The sequence below is a fragment of the Lactuca virosa genome, chromosome 5, assembly GCF_052849685.1.
Source record: "Lactuca virosa cultivar CGN04683 chromosome 5, Lactuca_virosa_CGN04683_v6, whole genome shotgun sequence".
Classification (NCBI taxonomy): domain Eukaryota; kingdom Viridiplantae; phylum Streptophyta; class Magnoliopsida; order Asterales; family Asteraceae; genus Lactuca; species Lactuca virosa.
Genome location: NC_136430.1, coordinates 276,988,925 through 277,003,556, shown reverse-complemented (window position 1 = coordinate 277,003,556; position 14,632 = coordinate 276,988,925). Strand labels below are relative to the sequence as shown.

Sequence of the window (14,632 nt, the reverse complement as noted above, 5' to 3'; positions counted from 1 at the left end):
AGCGTCTGAATCATCTGCTTGCTCTGACCGTCCGTCTGCGCATGGTACGCGTTGCTAAAATGTAGTCGGGTACCCAACTCCTCATGGAACCTCTTCCAAAATCTGGAAGTAAAACGCACATCCCGGTCAGACACAATATATGTCGGCACCCCATGTCGAGCCACCACCTCATGAACATAAATGTCAGCCAACTTCTTGGCAGAAGAGTTCTCACTTATAGCTAAGAAGTGAGCATTCTTCGTCAAACGATCCACTATCAACCAGATAGTGTCAACACCCCTCGCAATCCTCGGTAATTTAGTAATGAAATCCATATTAATCTATTCCCACTTCCATAGGGGAACCTCCAGATGCTGCAACTTGCCACGAGGGCGCTGGTAATCCGCCTTGACCTTTCGTCAGATCAAACATCTCTCCACAAACCATGACACATCTCTCTTCATACATTGCCACCAATATTTATGCTTCAGATCAAGATACATATTTGTAGCCCCCAGGTGGATAGAAAATCTCGACTTGTGGGCCTCCTCCATCAAAATCTGTCGGGCCCCACCCGCATACGGCATCTATACTCGCCCATGGAGAGTCAAAAGCCCTCTACTGTCCATATCAAAAGTCGAAACCTGACCGATGACCCGCTCACTCTTACAGTTTTCTTCTTTTATGGCCTCCGACTGTGCTCCCTTGATGATCTCCAAAACTGGAGTCATCACTGTCATCCTCATACATACATCTCACATCGGGGTACTCGCGACCCTCTGGATCAAGGCATCTGCCACCACATTGGCCTTGTATGGGTGATACAAGATCTCACAATCATAGTCCTTCACTACATCCAACCACCTCCTCTGTCTTATATTAAAGTTAGGTTGATCCGTATGGTATCTCAGGCTCTTATGGTCCGTGTAGATGGTACACCGAACACCATAGAGATAGTGGCGCCAAATCTTGAGGGCAAAAACCACTGCCCCTAACTCCAAATCATGAGTGGGGTACCTCGTCTCGTGAGGCTTCAGCTGCCTCGAAGCGTAGGTTATCACATGCCCTCTCTGCATCAACACAACACCCAGACCCACAATGGATGCATCACAATAGATTACGAAATCCTCAGCTCCCTCCTGGAGGGCAAGCACTGGGGCCTAACACAACCTCTGAGGTAGAGTCTCAAATGATGCATGTTGCTCAGGCTCCCAACTAAAAACAACGTCCTTCCGGGTCAAATTGGTGAGAGAAACAACAATCTTGAAGAAATCTCGGATGAACCTCCGATAATAGCCTTCCAAACCCAGGAAGCTCCCAATCTCGGATGAAGATATCGACACCTCGCACTGCATCACCGCTTCAATTTTGGCTGGGTCGATCAGAATACCGTTCTGATTGACGAGCCGCCCTAAAAACTGGACCTCTCTCAACCAGAAATCACACTTGGAAAATTTGGCATAAAGCCTCTCCGTCCTCAAAACCCCAAGAATCTCTCATATGTGCTCCTCTTGCTGCTCCCTAGTCTTCGAATATACCAGAATGTTATCGATAAAAACGATCATTGATTGATCCAACATGGGCCTATACACCCAGTTCATGAGGTCCATGAACGATGTCGGTGCGTTGGTGAGCCCAAAAGGCATCACTACAAACTCGTAATGCCCATAATGAGTTCGAAAGGCCATCTTTTGAATATCCTCATCTCGTGCCCTCATATGATGATAGTCGGACCTCAAATCAATCTTGGAAAACCAAGACGCCCCCTGCAGCTGGTCAAAAAGATCATCTATCCTTAGCAAAGGGTAACAGTTTTTCACCGTCAGCTTGTTTAATTTCCAATAATCAATGCACATACGGTGCGAACCGTCCTTCTTCCTGACGAAAAGGATCGGAGCTCCCCACGGAGAACTGATCGGTCTAATGAACCCTTTCCCCAACAGCTCCTGCAGCTAAGAGGATAATTCCTGCATCTCGGGAGGTGCAAGACAGTACAGTGCCTTGGTGACACTTTTCAAACTACTTGTATTTTTAGGAAATCATTAAAGCATGTAACTACAAGCTTTTGAGGATGGGACGCTGGCGTCAAAAAAATCTTTTCATCATCATATTGTAATTGGTTTTGAAACATACAACTCTTACAACAATGTAACTCTTTCAATCATAAATATGATGGTTGTGTTTTGCATTGATCACTATTATACATATTGTTGTGATACGATTCATGAAGTCACCCACCCCAGACGTTTCCGCCATCCTGGTTTGGGGGTGTGACAGATTCTTCTGGAATATACTTATGCCAAGAGAAGTATATTTCTGAATTATTGTCTCGCTCGGGCCTTACAGACGCAAGAGTGGCTTCTACACCACTTGAGCCAAATAGTCACTTGGTTCCGGGGAGTGACACCCCTCTTAGTGATCCTACTGCTTACAATCAGTTGGTCGGTTCCTTGGTTTATCTCACGGTTACACGTCCTGATCGCGCATATGCAGTTCACACGGTGAGTAGTTTATGAAAGCTCCCTACTATGATCATTATGCAGTTATCCTCCGGATCCTTCGATGCCTTAAGGGTACAATGTTTCATGGGCTTCACTTTTCGTCTAAATCATCTCTAGTCCTTAAATCCTTCTCAGATGTAGATTGGGATGATGATTTGACTGAAAGGCGATCTACTACAGGTTATTGTTTCTTTCTTGGTGACTCTCTCATATCATGGAGGAGTAAGAAACAGTCACTTACAGCCCGCTCGAGTACCGAAGCTGAATATCGAGCCTTAGCTGATACAACTCAAGAATTAGTTTGGCTACGTTGGCTTTTGGTTGTTATTGGTGTTGCTCAATCCCTTCCTACATCACTATGGTGCCTTCCTACATCACTATGGTGCGACAACAATAGTGCTATTCAGATTGCTCGCAATGACGTTTTCCATGAACGTACGAAGCATGTTTAAATTAACTGTCATTTTGTTTGACAACACGTAGTTCGTAAAACTATTCATCTTCTCCCGATCTCTACAACCGATCAACCCGCAAACATCATAATTTTTGGACACGCACGACGTCGGGGCGAGGGGGGGGGGTTGTTAATATATATTTTTTGATTTTCCTTATCTTTTGGGTTAATTATGTTAACTTGCTATAATTAGAGGTTATTCTTGTAAATAGTCCTTTTTACCTACGTTTATCCCTTTTATCTTTTTGTACGTTACAAAGCTTCTTCTCTGATGCCGGCTTGAAGCTCTTGGTTGAATAAACCACAAATTTTCATGTAAATTGATCCATACTCAATTATTAATAAGTTGTACCCGTAGCCATGGACATGAAGTAATCAAGAATCCTTTGAAAACAATCGATGTCATACAGAGTATCAACAGAGTTAAATCCTTGATTCGGTATCAATATATCATCTAAAACCGCTGAATCCAACTGCGCTCCGACCCGTTTCTCAAGATTTTCCCTACAAGATGGAGACACGTGCAACACCAACGCAGCGGGAAGGAGTCTGATAAGAAACTTAGTGCCAACAATCCCTTTTCTGTTCGGAAGCAACTCAACAATTTCTTCCAATAATGCCCTTTGATCTGCTGCGGAAGGAGTGTTGGTTTTTCACAAACCTTGCAATGAACAATTAAAGAAGAAAAACAGAGTAATGGGGCAAAATGTATTCGTATATAGTCAGTAGTGGGGGATCACATTACAACGTACATTGTGCCTTGGTATTTAAACAGAAAAATTGCTGAAAATCAGGAACCTACCACTTACTTCCTAAAGACCAGGTTCATCACGATGGCCTTGATTTATTCTTCCTATGACTTAATCAAATAGAACGTGCATAAAGAAAATAATTAAAATTCTCTGAATTACTTCTACATTCTCTTCCTAATTCAGAGTTTTGTGACTGATTTCACACCAATCAAATCCCGCATTTCTTCAAATTTCACCCTCTCCATTGACTTAGTCAGGATGTCTGCTTTCTGTTCCGTACTACAAACATGGCTTACCACTATTTCTCCAACCTCAACACATTCACGAATGAAATGGTATCTTATATTGATGTGTTTACTGCGACCATGAAATACTGGATTTTTCATCAAATCCAGAGCTGAGCTGTTATCCACATCCAATGACACAGGTGGAACCTTTTGTCCAGTTACTTCAGTGAGCATTCTTCTGAGCCATATGGCTTGGCAAGCTGCTTGAGTTGCAGCCATAAACTCAGCTTCACATGTTGATAATGCCACACTTCGCTGCTTCTGTGAGGCCCAAGTCACTAAGTTTCCATTCAAGTAGAAGGTTGTCCCTCCTGTGCTTTTGCCATCACTCATATCATTTCCAAAATCACTATCAGAGTATCCTGTGAGAATTACTCTGTTTTCTCCCCTGGTGTATGTCAACCCATAATCGAGTGTACCTTTGATGTACCTCAAAATACCTTTCACAGCTTGTAAGTGTTTCTCAGTGGATTTGTCCATGAAGCGACTAACAACCCCAACTAAGAAGGCAAGATCAGGTCGGGTATGTGTTAAATACCTGAGTGCTCCCACGATGCTTCTATATTATGTTGGGTTAACTGGTTCTCCTTCTTCGTCTTTTAAGAGTCTCGTTTTTGGTTCAAGTGGGCATCTTGAAGCATTGCAATATTTCATCCGTGATTTGTTCAGCAAGTTCTTGGCATAGGCTTCTTGTTTTAAAGTTATGCCTTTTTCACTTTGATCGACTTCAATTCCCAGATAGTAAGTTAGTAACCCGAGGTCACTCATTTCAAACTTGGCTTTCATCTCCAATTTGAACCTGTTTACATCATCTTGGCAGCTACCTGTGACCAGCAGATCATCAACATACACACCTACTATCAGGACTCTTCCTTCTTCTTTTCTTGTGTACACCGAGTATTCTTGATAGCATCTTCTGAATGCAAGACTTTTCAGGTATGTATCCAGACACGCATTCCATGCTCTAGGCGCCTGCTTCAACCCGTACAACGCCTTTGAGAGCTTGTATACTTTGTCTTCTTTTCCTTTCTTCTCGAAACCTTCTGGTTGAGCTACGTACACTTCCTCTTCCAATTTCCCGTTTAGAAAGGCCGATTTTACATCAAGATGGTGAACCCACCACCCATTTGTACCTGAAAGGCTTAGAATTACTCGGACTGTTTCAATTCTTGCAACCAGAGCAAAGACATCTTCATAATCGATGCCTTGTCTTTGTACATAGCCTTTCGCCACAATACGTGCCTTGAACTTCACAATTCTTCCTTTCGGGTCTCTTTTCACCTTGTATACCCACTTTAATCCGATCGGTTTTCGCCCCTTTGGAAGTGTAACTAGTTCCCACGTCTTGTTCTTTTCGATTGCAGCCAGTTCTTCTTTCATTGCCTTTTCCCATTCGCTCTTTCCTTTTGCTTCCCTGTACGTGCTTGGTTCATCCTGGATCAGCAGCAGTTCTTCAAGAGGCAAATGAATTTCCTCTATATTTTCGTACAGATCTGATAGCAATCGATACCGTTTTGGGGCGCCTCCTCCGGTGGAACTCGATGCGATGCTTGAGGAAGATGCTTGGATGGGGGAATTTGGGGTACTGGGTGAATTGGATGTAGCCGATGAGCTTGGTGAGCTCGTTTTGTCTGTCGAACTGTCATGTGGGCTAGGTTGCAAGTTAGTGGGCTCAGTTGGTTCAGCCCAACTTGGTTCATTTTGAGGTGACCCGTATTCGTTTTGAGGTGTATATGGTTCGGGTGTGTGTAATTCCGGGTCAATCTCTCCTTCGTCGATCTCTTCATCAAAATCGAGTTCAGCATTCAGATCAAATCCTTCTACCGTGAAGCTCATGCCGTGAATCGCTTTTATCTGTGCTTTTTCATCCCAATTCCAGATCTTTTGTTCTTCGAATACAACATCTCTACTTACATAGAGCTTTCCTGTATTGGGATCTAGTAATCGGTAAGCTTTCGAGCCCTTTTCGATTCCCAGATGAACCAACTTCTTGCTTCTGTCTTCTAACTTCTTCAAGTGCCCCTTCGCAATTTTCATGTGAGATACACAACCAAACACGCGAATGTGACCTAGGTGTGGTTTGCAACCAGTCCACATCTCGTATGGTGTAGAGTTTTTCAAAGCCTTTGTACTGATTCTGTTAAGAACATACACAGCATGATTCACCGCCTCTCCCCACAATACATCTGGCACACTCATCGTCTTCAAGCTGCTTCTTACCATTTCAACCACCGTTCTATTCTGTCTCTCTACCACTCCGTTCTGTTGTGGTGAGTACGGTGATGTGTAATGACGTTCTAAGCCCGATTCATTGCAGTACGAGGTAAACTGATTTGACAAAAACTCCCCACCACGATCTGTTCTTAAAACTTTTACTTTTTCCCCTGTTTCTACTTCTACTTTTCTTCTGAAGATCTTAAACATCTCAAGAGCTTCGTTTTTGGTTTTTAACAGGTAAATCCACATCACTCTACTGAAATCATCAACAAGAAGCATAAAGTACCTGTTACCGGTGGGCGTAGGAGGTGTAATTGGGCCACAGAGATCATCGTGTATCAACTCGAGTCTCTTCTTTGCTCTGAAGGTTGCTTGAGCTGGAAAGGGGTTCCTTGTATGTTTGCCTAGTAAGCATCCCTCACACGGCTGTGTAGGGATAATTATCTTTGGCAGTCCTTCAACTATCTTCTTGTCGGACATAATCTTCAGGGCAGAGAAGTTTATGTGTCCCAGTCGTGTGTGCCAAAGCCATACTGGGTCTCCAATTTGAGCAATTAGACACATTGATCGGGTTTCTTCAAGTTCTATTTTGTACAGGCGATTCTGTGACTTCCTTACCTTCATTAGCAACCTTCCATTCTTATCATGAACCCACAAGTACGGTTCTCTGATCTTGATTTCATCCCCACACTCTGATAATTGACCAAGGCTGATTATGTTGCTGCAGAGGTCAGGTATGTAATAAACTTCTTGAAGTTTTCTTTGCTCTCCATTCTTGCACTTAAAGATTATTGACCCCTTTCCTTCAATTCTGACTCTGGACTCATTGCCAAACTTTACATACCCTTGTATTTCTCTGTTTAGGTTGCTGAACTTCTCTCTGTCACCAGTCATATGGTTGCTGGCCCCGGTATCCAAATACCACATCTTTGACTGGTTTGTTTCTCCACCTTTTGTTTTCAGTTTTGGACTTACGTTTTCTTCATTAAGAAACACCTCACCTTCTTCTTCTTTGTTTTCAAATGCTGACAGGAAAAGTGCAGGTTCATCATCGTCTTGAACGAGATTGCTCTCTTGGTTTCTTTCACGCCTTGGATTTTTGCATTCTGCAGCATAGTGCCCAAAGTCTTGGCAGTTGTAGCACTGGACGTTGCTTTTGTCACGGCTGTTATTTGCACCACTGGTTCCATCCTTTTTCTGGTAAGATCCACTCCTTCCACGTCCACCTCTTCCTCCTCCATTTCTGCCTCTACCTCGGCCCCTTCCACGTGAGCCACCAAATCCACCACGATTGGATTTGGACTTTGAGTCACCTTCATTCTTTTTCTTATTTCTTTCAGACCACTCTTTATGAGTTAAGAGTAATTTTCGATCATCAGTGTCACTTCTTCCCTTCATTCTTTCTTCATGTGCTTTTAGTCTTCCAACTACTTCTTCTACTGTCATGCTGTCCAGGTCTCCAAACTGCTCAAGGGCTGAAGCGATTTGAAGAAACTTATCTGGAACTGCCCTTAATAGTTTCTTCACTACGTAGGACTCATCAACGTTATCCCCCAAAGCCCGCATGGTGCTCACAATATTGCTCACTTTCACAGTGAACTCATCAACCCCTTCAGACTCCTTCATGTTTAGTGATTCAAACTCAGCTTTCAAGGTTTGAATTTTCGCTGTTTTGACTCTTTCTTCCCCCATAAACATGGTCTTTAAGGCTTCCCATGCATCTTTGGCTGTTTTCTTTTCAGCCAAGGACAATAGCAAGTCTTCAGGTATACCTTGGTAAATGGCTGCCAAAGCCATCTTGTCTTTCTTCACTTCGACAAGAGTGTTGGAAGTTCTGGGCTCTACTGCATCCCACACACCTTGGGCCTGCATAAACACTCTCATCTTGATCGCCCAGGCAGCATAGTTGGTTCTTGAGAGCATCGGATAGTGAAGAGTGATCTGACCTTCTTTATCGCCATTGTCGTTGTTGCCTGTCATCTCTGCTCGAGACTGATACTTGGGCATGCACCAGGTTATGCTCTGATACCACAGTGTTGGTTTTTCACAAACCTTGCAATGAACAATTAAAGAAGAAAAACAGAGTAATGGGGCAAAATGTATTCGTATATAGTCAGTAGCGGGGGATCACATTACAACGTACATTGTGCCTTGGTATTTAAACAGAAAAATTGCTGAAAATCAGGAACCTACCACTTACTTCCTAAAGACCAGGTTCATCATGATGGCCTTGATTTATTCTTCCTATGACTTAATCAAATAGAACGTGCATAAAGAAAATAATTAAAATTCTCTGAATTACTTCTACAAGGAGCAGACACTGGTTTTGAATGGCTTGCATCGTTAAAACTTGATTTTCTGTTCATTAATGGAATGTATTTCTTCGCATATCCCACATGTGATCCCGCTATTGTTTCAGCTTTCATGCCTTGAGACTCCATGGTTTGAATCACTCGTTAAGAAAGGAGACATCTTTATACCACCAATCATCACCGAATGTTTGTGGTTTATTTGAGGTGGGAATTCCATTCCAGATTATAGAGGTTTGTGCGATGTTATTGACCGGTGATGTGGCAGGGGGAAGGGGTTGTATGGGTTTTGACCTGAACAAGCTTTTATAGCTAAAGAATCTATGCAGCGTGAGATGAGGTTGAGGTCATCTGCATCTGAAAGAACTTCTTCACAGCTTTATCCATGGAGAAGAAACAGGGAAAAAAGAAAATAAAAAAGAAAATGTCATATTTTATTCACATTTAGGTTTTGTAATTATTTATTCTTTTTAATTGAACATATTTTAGCCATATAGAATCAACGTAGTTATCTAATTTTTTTGTGAGTTCTTTTAGCTGAAATTTTTCATAAAACTTAAAAACGTAACTGGATGAGGTTATCTATTTTTTTTTTAAAAAAAACTTGTTAATTAACAAACTTTTGTAATTAATTTTTTCAAATTTTAATGTGTCATATTTGATTTCAACCGATTATAAATATACAACTTAAATACATGTTTCATAAAAAAAATTAAATTTTTTTTACATTATGAAGATAAAATGAGCTTTTCTAATTTTAAGTTTTTTCAAGATAAATGTCAATCTAACCCTATAAATTTTTCTCATTTGTTTTAAAAAGTTATTTAATTATTTTTTTATAGTTTAGGGGCTTAAAATTCACTTTTACATGTTAAAAATCTTTCAATCAAACTAGCCCAATAGTATGAGGTATTTCTTTCCCTCTTTGAGGTTAAAGATTCAAGCCTGTTATGGAATTAAAAAATAATTTTAAGAGATTAGATTTCTATTTTAAATACTCTAGCTTTCATATTATTTGCATATCAAAATTTTGATAATAAATTAAAACGCGTAGATTGGTGGCATTCTAGTTTCAAAACATGAATCTTGAAGAGAGATGAAGCTTGGCTTTGTGAGCATTTATGGTGATGTTCATCCATTGTGTTCGTAACCTAATCTTCATCTACCATACCTGTCATCCCTCATATTCACTTTGCTGCGCCACCTCATCTCTCTCTCTCTCTCTCTCTCTCTCTCTCTCTCTCTCTCATATACATTAATTGTATATATATACATATATACGTATATATTTATAGGTATAGAGATCTAGAGACGTGATACTTACTCTTTTTCTTCTGCATATAACCTAGAGAGAGACTGTAGAGAGAGAGAGAGAGAGAAGAGAAGAGAAAGAGACTGAAGAGAGAGATGGGGGGTCAAGGGAGAAGGATAACTGATCAGACGTGTCTAGTTTTTGTGTGCTTTTTCTTGACTTCAAGATTCACCGACATAGCTTCACTAACCACACAACAAGAAAAGGATCGAATCACAGCGTTGCCTGGGCAGCCGGAGGTGGCGTTCTCTCAGTTTTCCGGCTACGTTACTGTCCACAAGAAAAATGGTCGAGCCCTTTTCTACTGGTTGACTGAAGCCGCAACTCACAATCCAGACCAGAAGCCTCTTCTTCTTTGGCTCAATGGAGGTACTTAATTACTGCTTCTATGCCATGCAATTACCAACTAACAATTAACCCGACTCTGTATCTCTATATAGGGAATATATACACCTAATATCCGTGAACTTAACATTTAATACTAAAAGGCAATGTGTATTCTTAGTTATATAATTCTGTTTTTCATGAAGCAAAAACTAAAATTAATGTTAAAAAAACAAGTATAAAGACTAGGAAAACGTTTGAGAGAGGCTTTAATTATCGCATCATCCCGTTAACATATAATTCATAACTCACAAACCACAATATTGAATGAAGTGCGAAATTCAAACTTTAAACTGCATACATAATTGCGCTCTCGACCAAAAAAAAAATAATACTATAATGTTTATTTATTTTTTACCACAATTTTTTTTAACGTTAAATTTAATCCATTCTTAAACTAATCTTAATTTCATCCCTTCTTCAAATACCATTAGGCTAGAAGCTTTTGTAAAATGTCATTTATCTACCTTACTACAAAAATAGGCATACATGGGTGCTTCTTATAAAGCTATTTATAGTTGATTATACAATTATTAACTTCTTATAAAGCTATTTATAGTTGATTATACAATTATTAGTTTTGTGTTATTTTATTAATCCAAATTAAATCATTTTGTAATTAACAATGATTATACAGATTTAATAAACATCCCAAATTTTGTTCTCATTAATTTGATTATGACGTGCTATAGTCTAAAGTTGACTCACAACTTTTTAACTAATTAGTCAAACTTCCTTTATTTGCCTCACAAAGTTGGTATATGTATAGATGTGAATCATTTTTACAAAGTTGTGAATAAGCTTTATATAAATATGTTCAAAATTAGTTGTATATTTGCTCAAAAGTTCCATAAATGATAAATCACGTTCAACTTATTGGCTAACTACTAAAACTTTTGAATAACATCTCATTCCTTAATTTGTTAGGCAAACAACGTGAGTTTTACCTGTTGCATTGTTTTAAAAATTATAAAGTTATGAAAAAATAATTTAAAAAAAATATAGGCACACTTATCATTGTGACGATGAACGTGTGTTTTGTCATGTGGATTATCTTGTCAATTGTCAAAATAATACTGTTGAAAGCATACAAATACACAGTGGATCTGTGCGGTTTAATTACTCATGAGGCTAGCTTTGTTCTTTTTCAATTGGCCAAGAATATGAAAATGCAAGGACAACTATGTCATATCATTAAAGAATGAGGGTCAAGATTGTCTTTTGTCTCATAATATATCATAACGACACTCGAATGGTCAATGTGGTAGACAGGCGTACATGCATACACATTAAATTCACATAAAAGTGGGTTATCTTCTTTTAATTTATTGTTTATAAACAAAATAACAGCAAGATATAAATTTGTATATGTAAGTACAGGACCAGGTTGCTCATCAATAGCATATGGAGCATCAGAAGAAATTGGACCTTTCAGAATTAACAAGACTCTCTCTTCTCTGTACCTCAATAAATACTCATGGAACAAAGGTTAAACCATTTCTTATTTATCTTTTCAAGTTTTTTCAAAATAAATAATAGTATCATTTACAATTCCAAATTAAGATTTTATTTCTATGATAATATAACAGAGGCAAATATTCTCTTTCTTGAATCTCCCGCGGGTGTCGGTTTTTCATACACAAACACTAGCTCTGATCTCAAAGACACTGGCGACAAAAGAACTGGTAAATTTCGATCAGTATAAGCTTGTTATATTAATCTGCATCATCTGTTTGTAAATACAAAGCATTATCTGTTTGTAAAATACAAACAGATGATGCATAGTATGAAATTATATTATGGAATTATATTCCATGTAATGTAATATAATGTACAAAGGCAATCATAATAGTATTGATCAATTTTATAAAATCCAAACAAGTTATGTGTAAGGAATATTGTACAAATCACTGTTTACTTTCATTGTGTAGCAAGGGATGCACTAATATTCCTCAAAAGATGGATGTCAAGATTTCCACAATACAAGCAGAGGGATTTCTACATATCTGGGGAAAGTTATGCAGGTCAGCTTTTTAACCTTTTCCCAAAAAATCCCACCACAAAAATAACCATAATAGTAAAAATCCTAATAAACTCAATGTACAACTCCCAATGCACAGTGTACAAGTCAATCTTACAAAACTTACAACCACTATAATCTTCGATTTGACCATTCTATATATCTTTTAATAGGTCATTATGTTCCTCAATTAGCCAAGAAAATCCATGTTTACAACAAGAATCATCCCAATCCATTCATCAACCTAAAAGGATTCATAGTAAGTACTTACTTTCTTGAAAAGATTCCCATCAAAATTCAAAAGTCACATTCGAGTTGTAGAGTACAAGCAAACAAGCACGAGTTAACCGAATGTACAACATCTTAATGCAGGTTGGAAATGCAGTGACAGATAACAAGTATGATAATATCGGGACAGTAGAATATTGGTGGAGTCATTCGATTATATCAGACACAACTTACAAATCGATCAAGAGTTCTTGCACATTCTCATCACAAAACTACACTGAAAAATGCGATGATGCAATCAATTATGCATGGAATCATGAGTTTGGAGAGATCGATCAGTACAGCATTTACACACCTTCTTGCAACATATCATCACGTAATGCAACTTCTACAAGGCTCAAGAACAGTCTTGTACGTAGAAGAGCTTCAAGCTATGATCCATGCATCGAGAAAAATGCTGAAAAGTATTATAATCGGCCTGATGTACAACAAGCAATGCATGCAAATTACACGGGGATTCCATATAAGTGGACTGCTTGCAGGTTGATTTCACTACTTGAATTCTTGGAATTTGCGACAAATTCAATATTTCTTGATGGATTAATTAATGTCATGGGTGTTAAAGATTTTATTTTATGATTGTTTAATTGTGCAGTGATGAACTTCTATTAAACTGGAAGGATTCTGAGTTTTCGATGCTATCAACTTACAGGAAGTTAATCGCAGCTGGTTATCGAATTTGGATGTTTAGGTATATACCATATATAAAAATAAAATTAGTTTAAGATATCTTAAAAAAATAAAAACTAATTAACGTGATTGTGTATTATTGGATGTTATAAACACAGTGGTGACACCGATTCTGTTGTGCCAGTTACTGCAACCAGGTTTTCACTCAGCCATCTCAATCTTACGGTTAAAACTCAGTGGTACCCATGGTATTTAAACGGACAGGTACATAAATTATCATTATTTATTTTTTTTTGTGTGTGTGTGAAAGAATACAGTATGATATATTAGTTTTTTTATCTATTAATTACGTTCATTGATAGATAAAGTGGGTGCATGAATAATAATGTATGCATGGACAAAGTGTTTTACACATATATATACAGTTTGTTTCTTTCCGAAACTAAATAAATATTTTAAACGAAACTAAATAATCATTTACGAAACATTCAGTTTCCACACAATAAGAATATTTATCAATTCTAACACTTTAGAGGAGTTGGATGAAAAAAGAAATACGAATGACACATAAGATGTATTAATTCATTTAGTCACTTTGTACATTTAAAGTAAAAAAGAAATATACATGCATCCATATATAGTTGTTTAATTAGATTAACTGTTTAAAAAAGAAAGGTGTCTCATCCATCTATTGGAGTACCCATTCTCCAACAGGGATAAATAGAAGACTACACAAATCTAAGAGATGAAATTGGTGTTTATAACAGGTGGGTGGATGGACAGAAGTATATGATGGATTAACATTTGCGACAGTTAGGGCAGCTGGTCACGAAGTCCCTTTGTTGCAGCCTCAAAGAGGGTTTCTTCTCTTCGAATCGTTCTTGGCTGGCAAAAATTTACCAAGATCATGAGAATTAGTTAGAAAGTTGAAGAAATGATCAACCTAGAGAGAATTTGTGGGTTGGTAATTAAGTATACGCATTATTGATTCAGATGAATTTGATACGGAAATTCTTGTGTTGATAAGATTTATTGACCCTTCTGTTATTAATTACATCATTATTTATTATTCCGGGGTTTTGAGTTCAAATTTTAAGCTTATTAGTTGTTGAAAATCGATAATGTTAATGCCAATTCAAATCATATTTTAGAATTGAACGTTTATAAGCAGCTTGAAGCCTACATGGATCGTTTCCGGTTTACGGTCCAATTAAATTGCATCCGTGTTTTTGGGCTTGAATTTACAAACGGGCCAAACTACTAGGCTGTAGCTATAAGACCCGTAACCCTGTGCGGCTGTGCCCATTCCTTAGGCAACATCCTTTGGATGTAGAAGTGCACAAAGTAAGGCACTGTGAGAAAAAAAAAAATCAATAGAACCTAAGAATGTTTTAATTAAGAAAATCAAATGGTCACTTTAATTTTCAAAAAAAATCTCGGTCATTAACTTTTTAGGTTATCAATGTTGGTCCTGTCATTTTAAAACTTTTAATAGATAG

The 14,632-nt window shown here is 38.4% G+C and overlaps 1 protein-coding gene across 1 annotated transcript; it reads left to right on the top strand.

Annotated features, from left to right (window-relative positions):
• The first annotated feature begins 9,765 nt into the window (after positions 1-9,765).
• LOC145115966 (serine carboxypeptidase 24-like) lies at positions 9,766-14,202 on the top strand. Its single transcript, XM_079052322.1, has 9 exons — positions 9,766-10,180; positions 11,576-11,683; positions 11,785-11,880; positions 12,127-12,219; positions 12,389-12,474; positions 12,588-12,985; positions 13,099-13,194; positions 13,292-13,397; positions 13,901-14,202. Exons 1-9 carry the CDS (start codon positions 9,907-9,909, stop codon positions 14,042-14,044), a joined length of 1,401 nt encoding a protein of 466 aa, XP_078908448.1. The 5' UTR covers positions 9,766-9,906; the 3' UTR covers positions 14,045-14,202.
• Positions 14,203-14,632: the final 430 nt, after the last annotated feature.

What these genes read in the sequence shown, in the direction of transcription:
- LOC145115966 (XM_079052322.1), top strand. Translation starts at nt 9,907, where the DNA reads ATGGGGGGTCAAGGGAGAAGGATAACTGATCAGACGTGTCTAGTTTTT. An exon ending in TCTTCTTTGGCTCAATGGAG is followed by an intron (nt 10,181 to 11,575) that starts GTACTTAATTAC and finishes ATGTAAGTACAG; the next exon opens with GACCAGGTTGCTCATCAATA. An exon ending in TATAAGTGGACTGCTTGCAG is followed by an intron (nt 12,986 to 13,098) that starts GTTGATTTCACT and finishes TTAATTGTGCAG; the next exon opens with TGATGAACTTCTATTAAACT.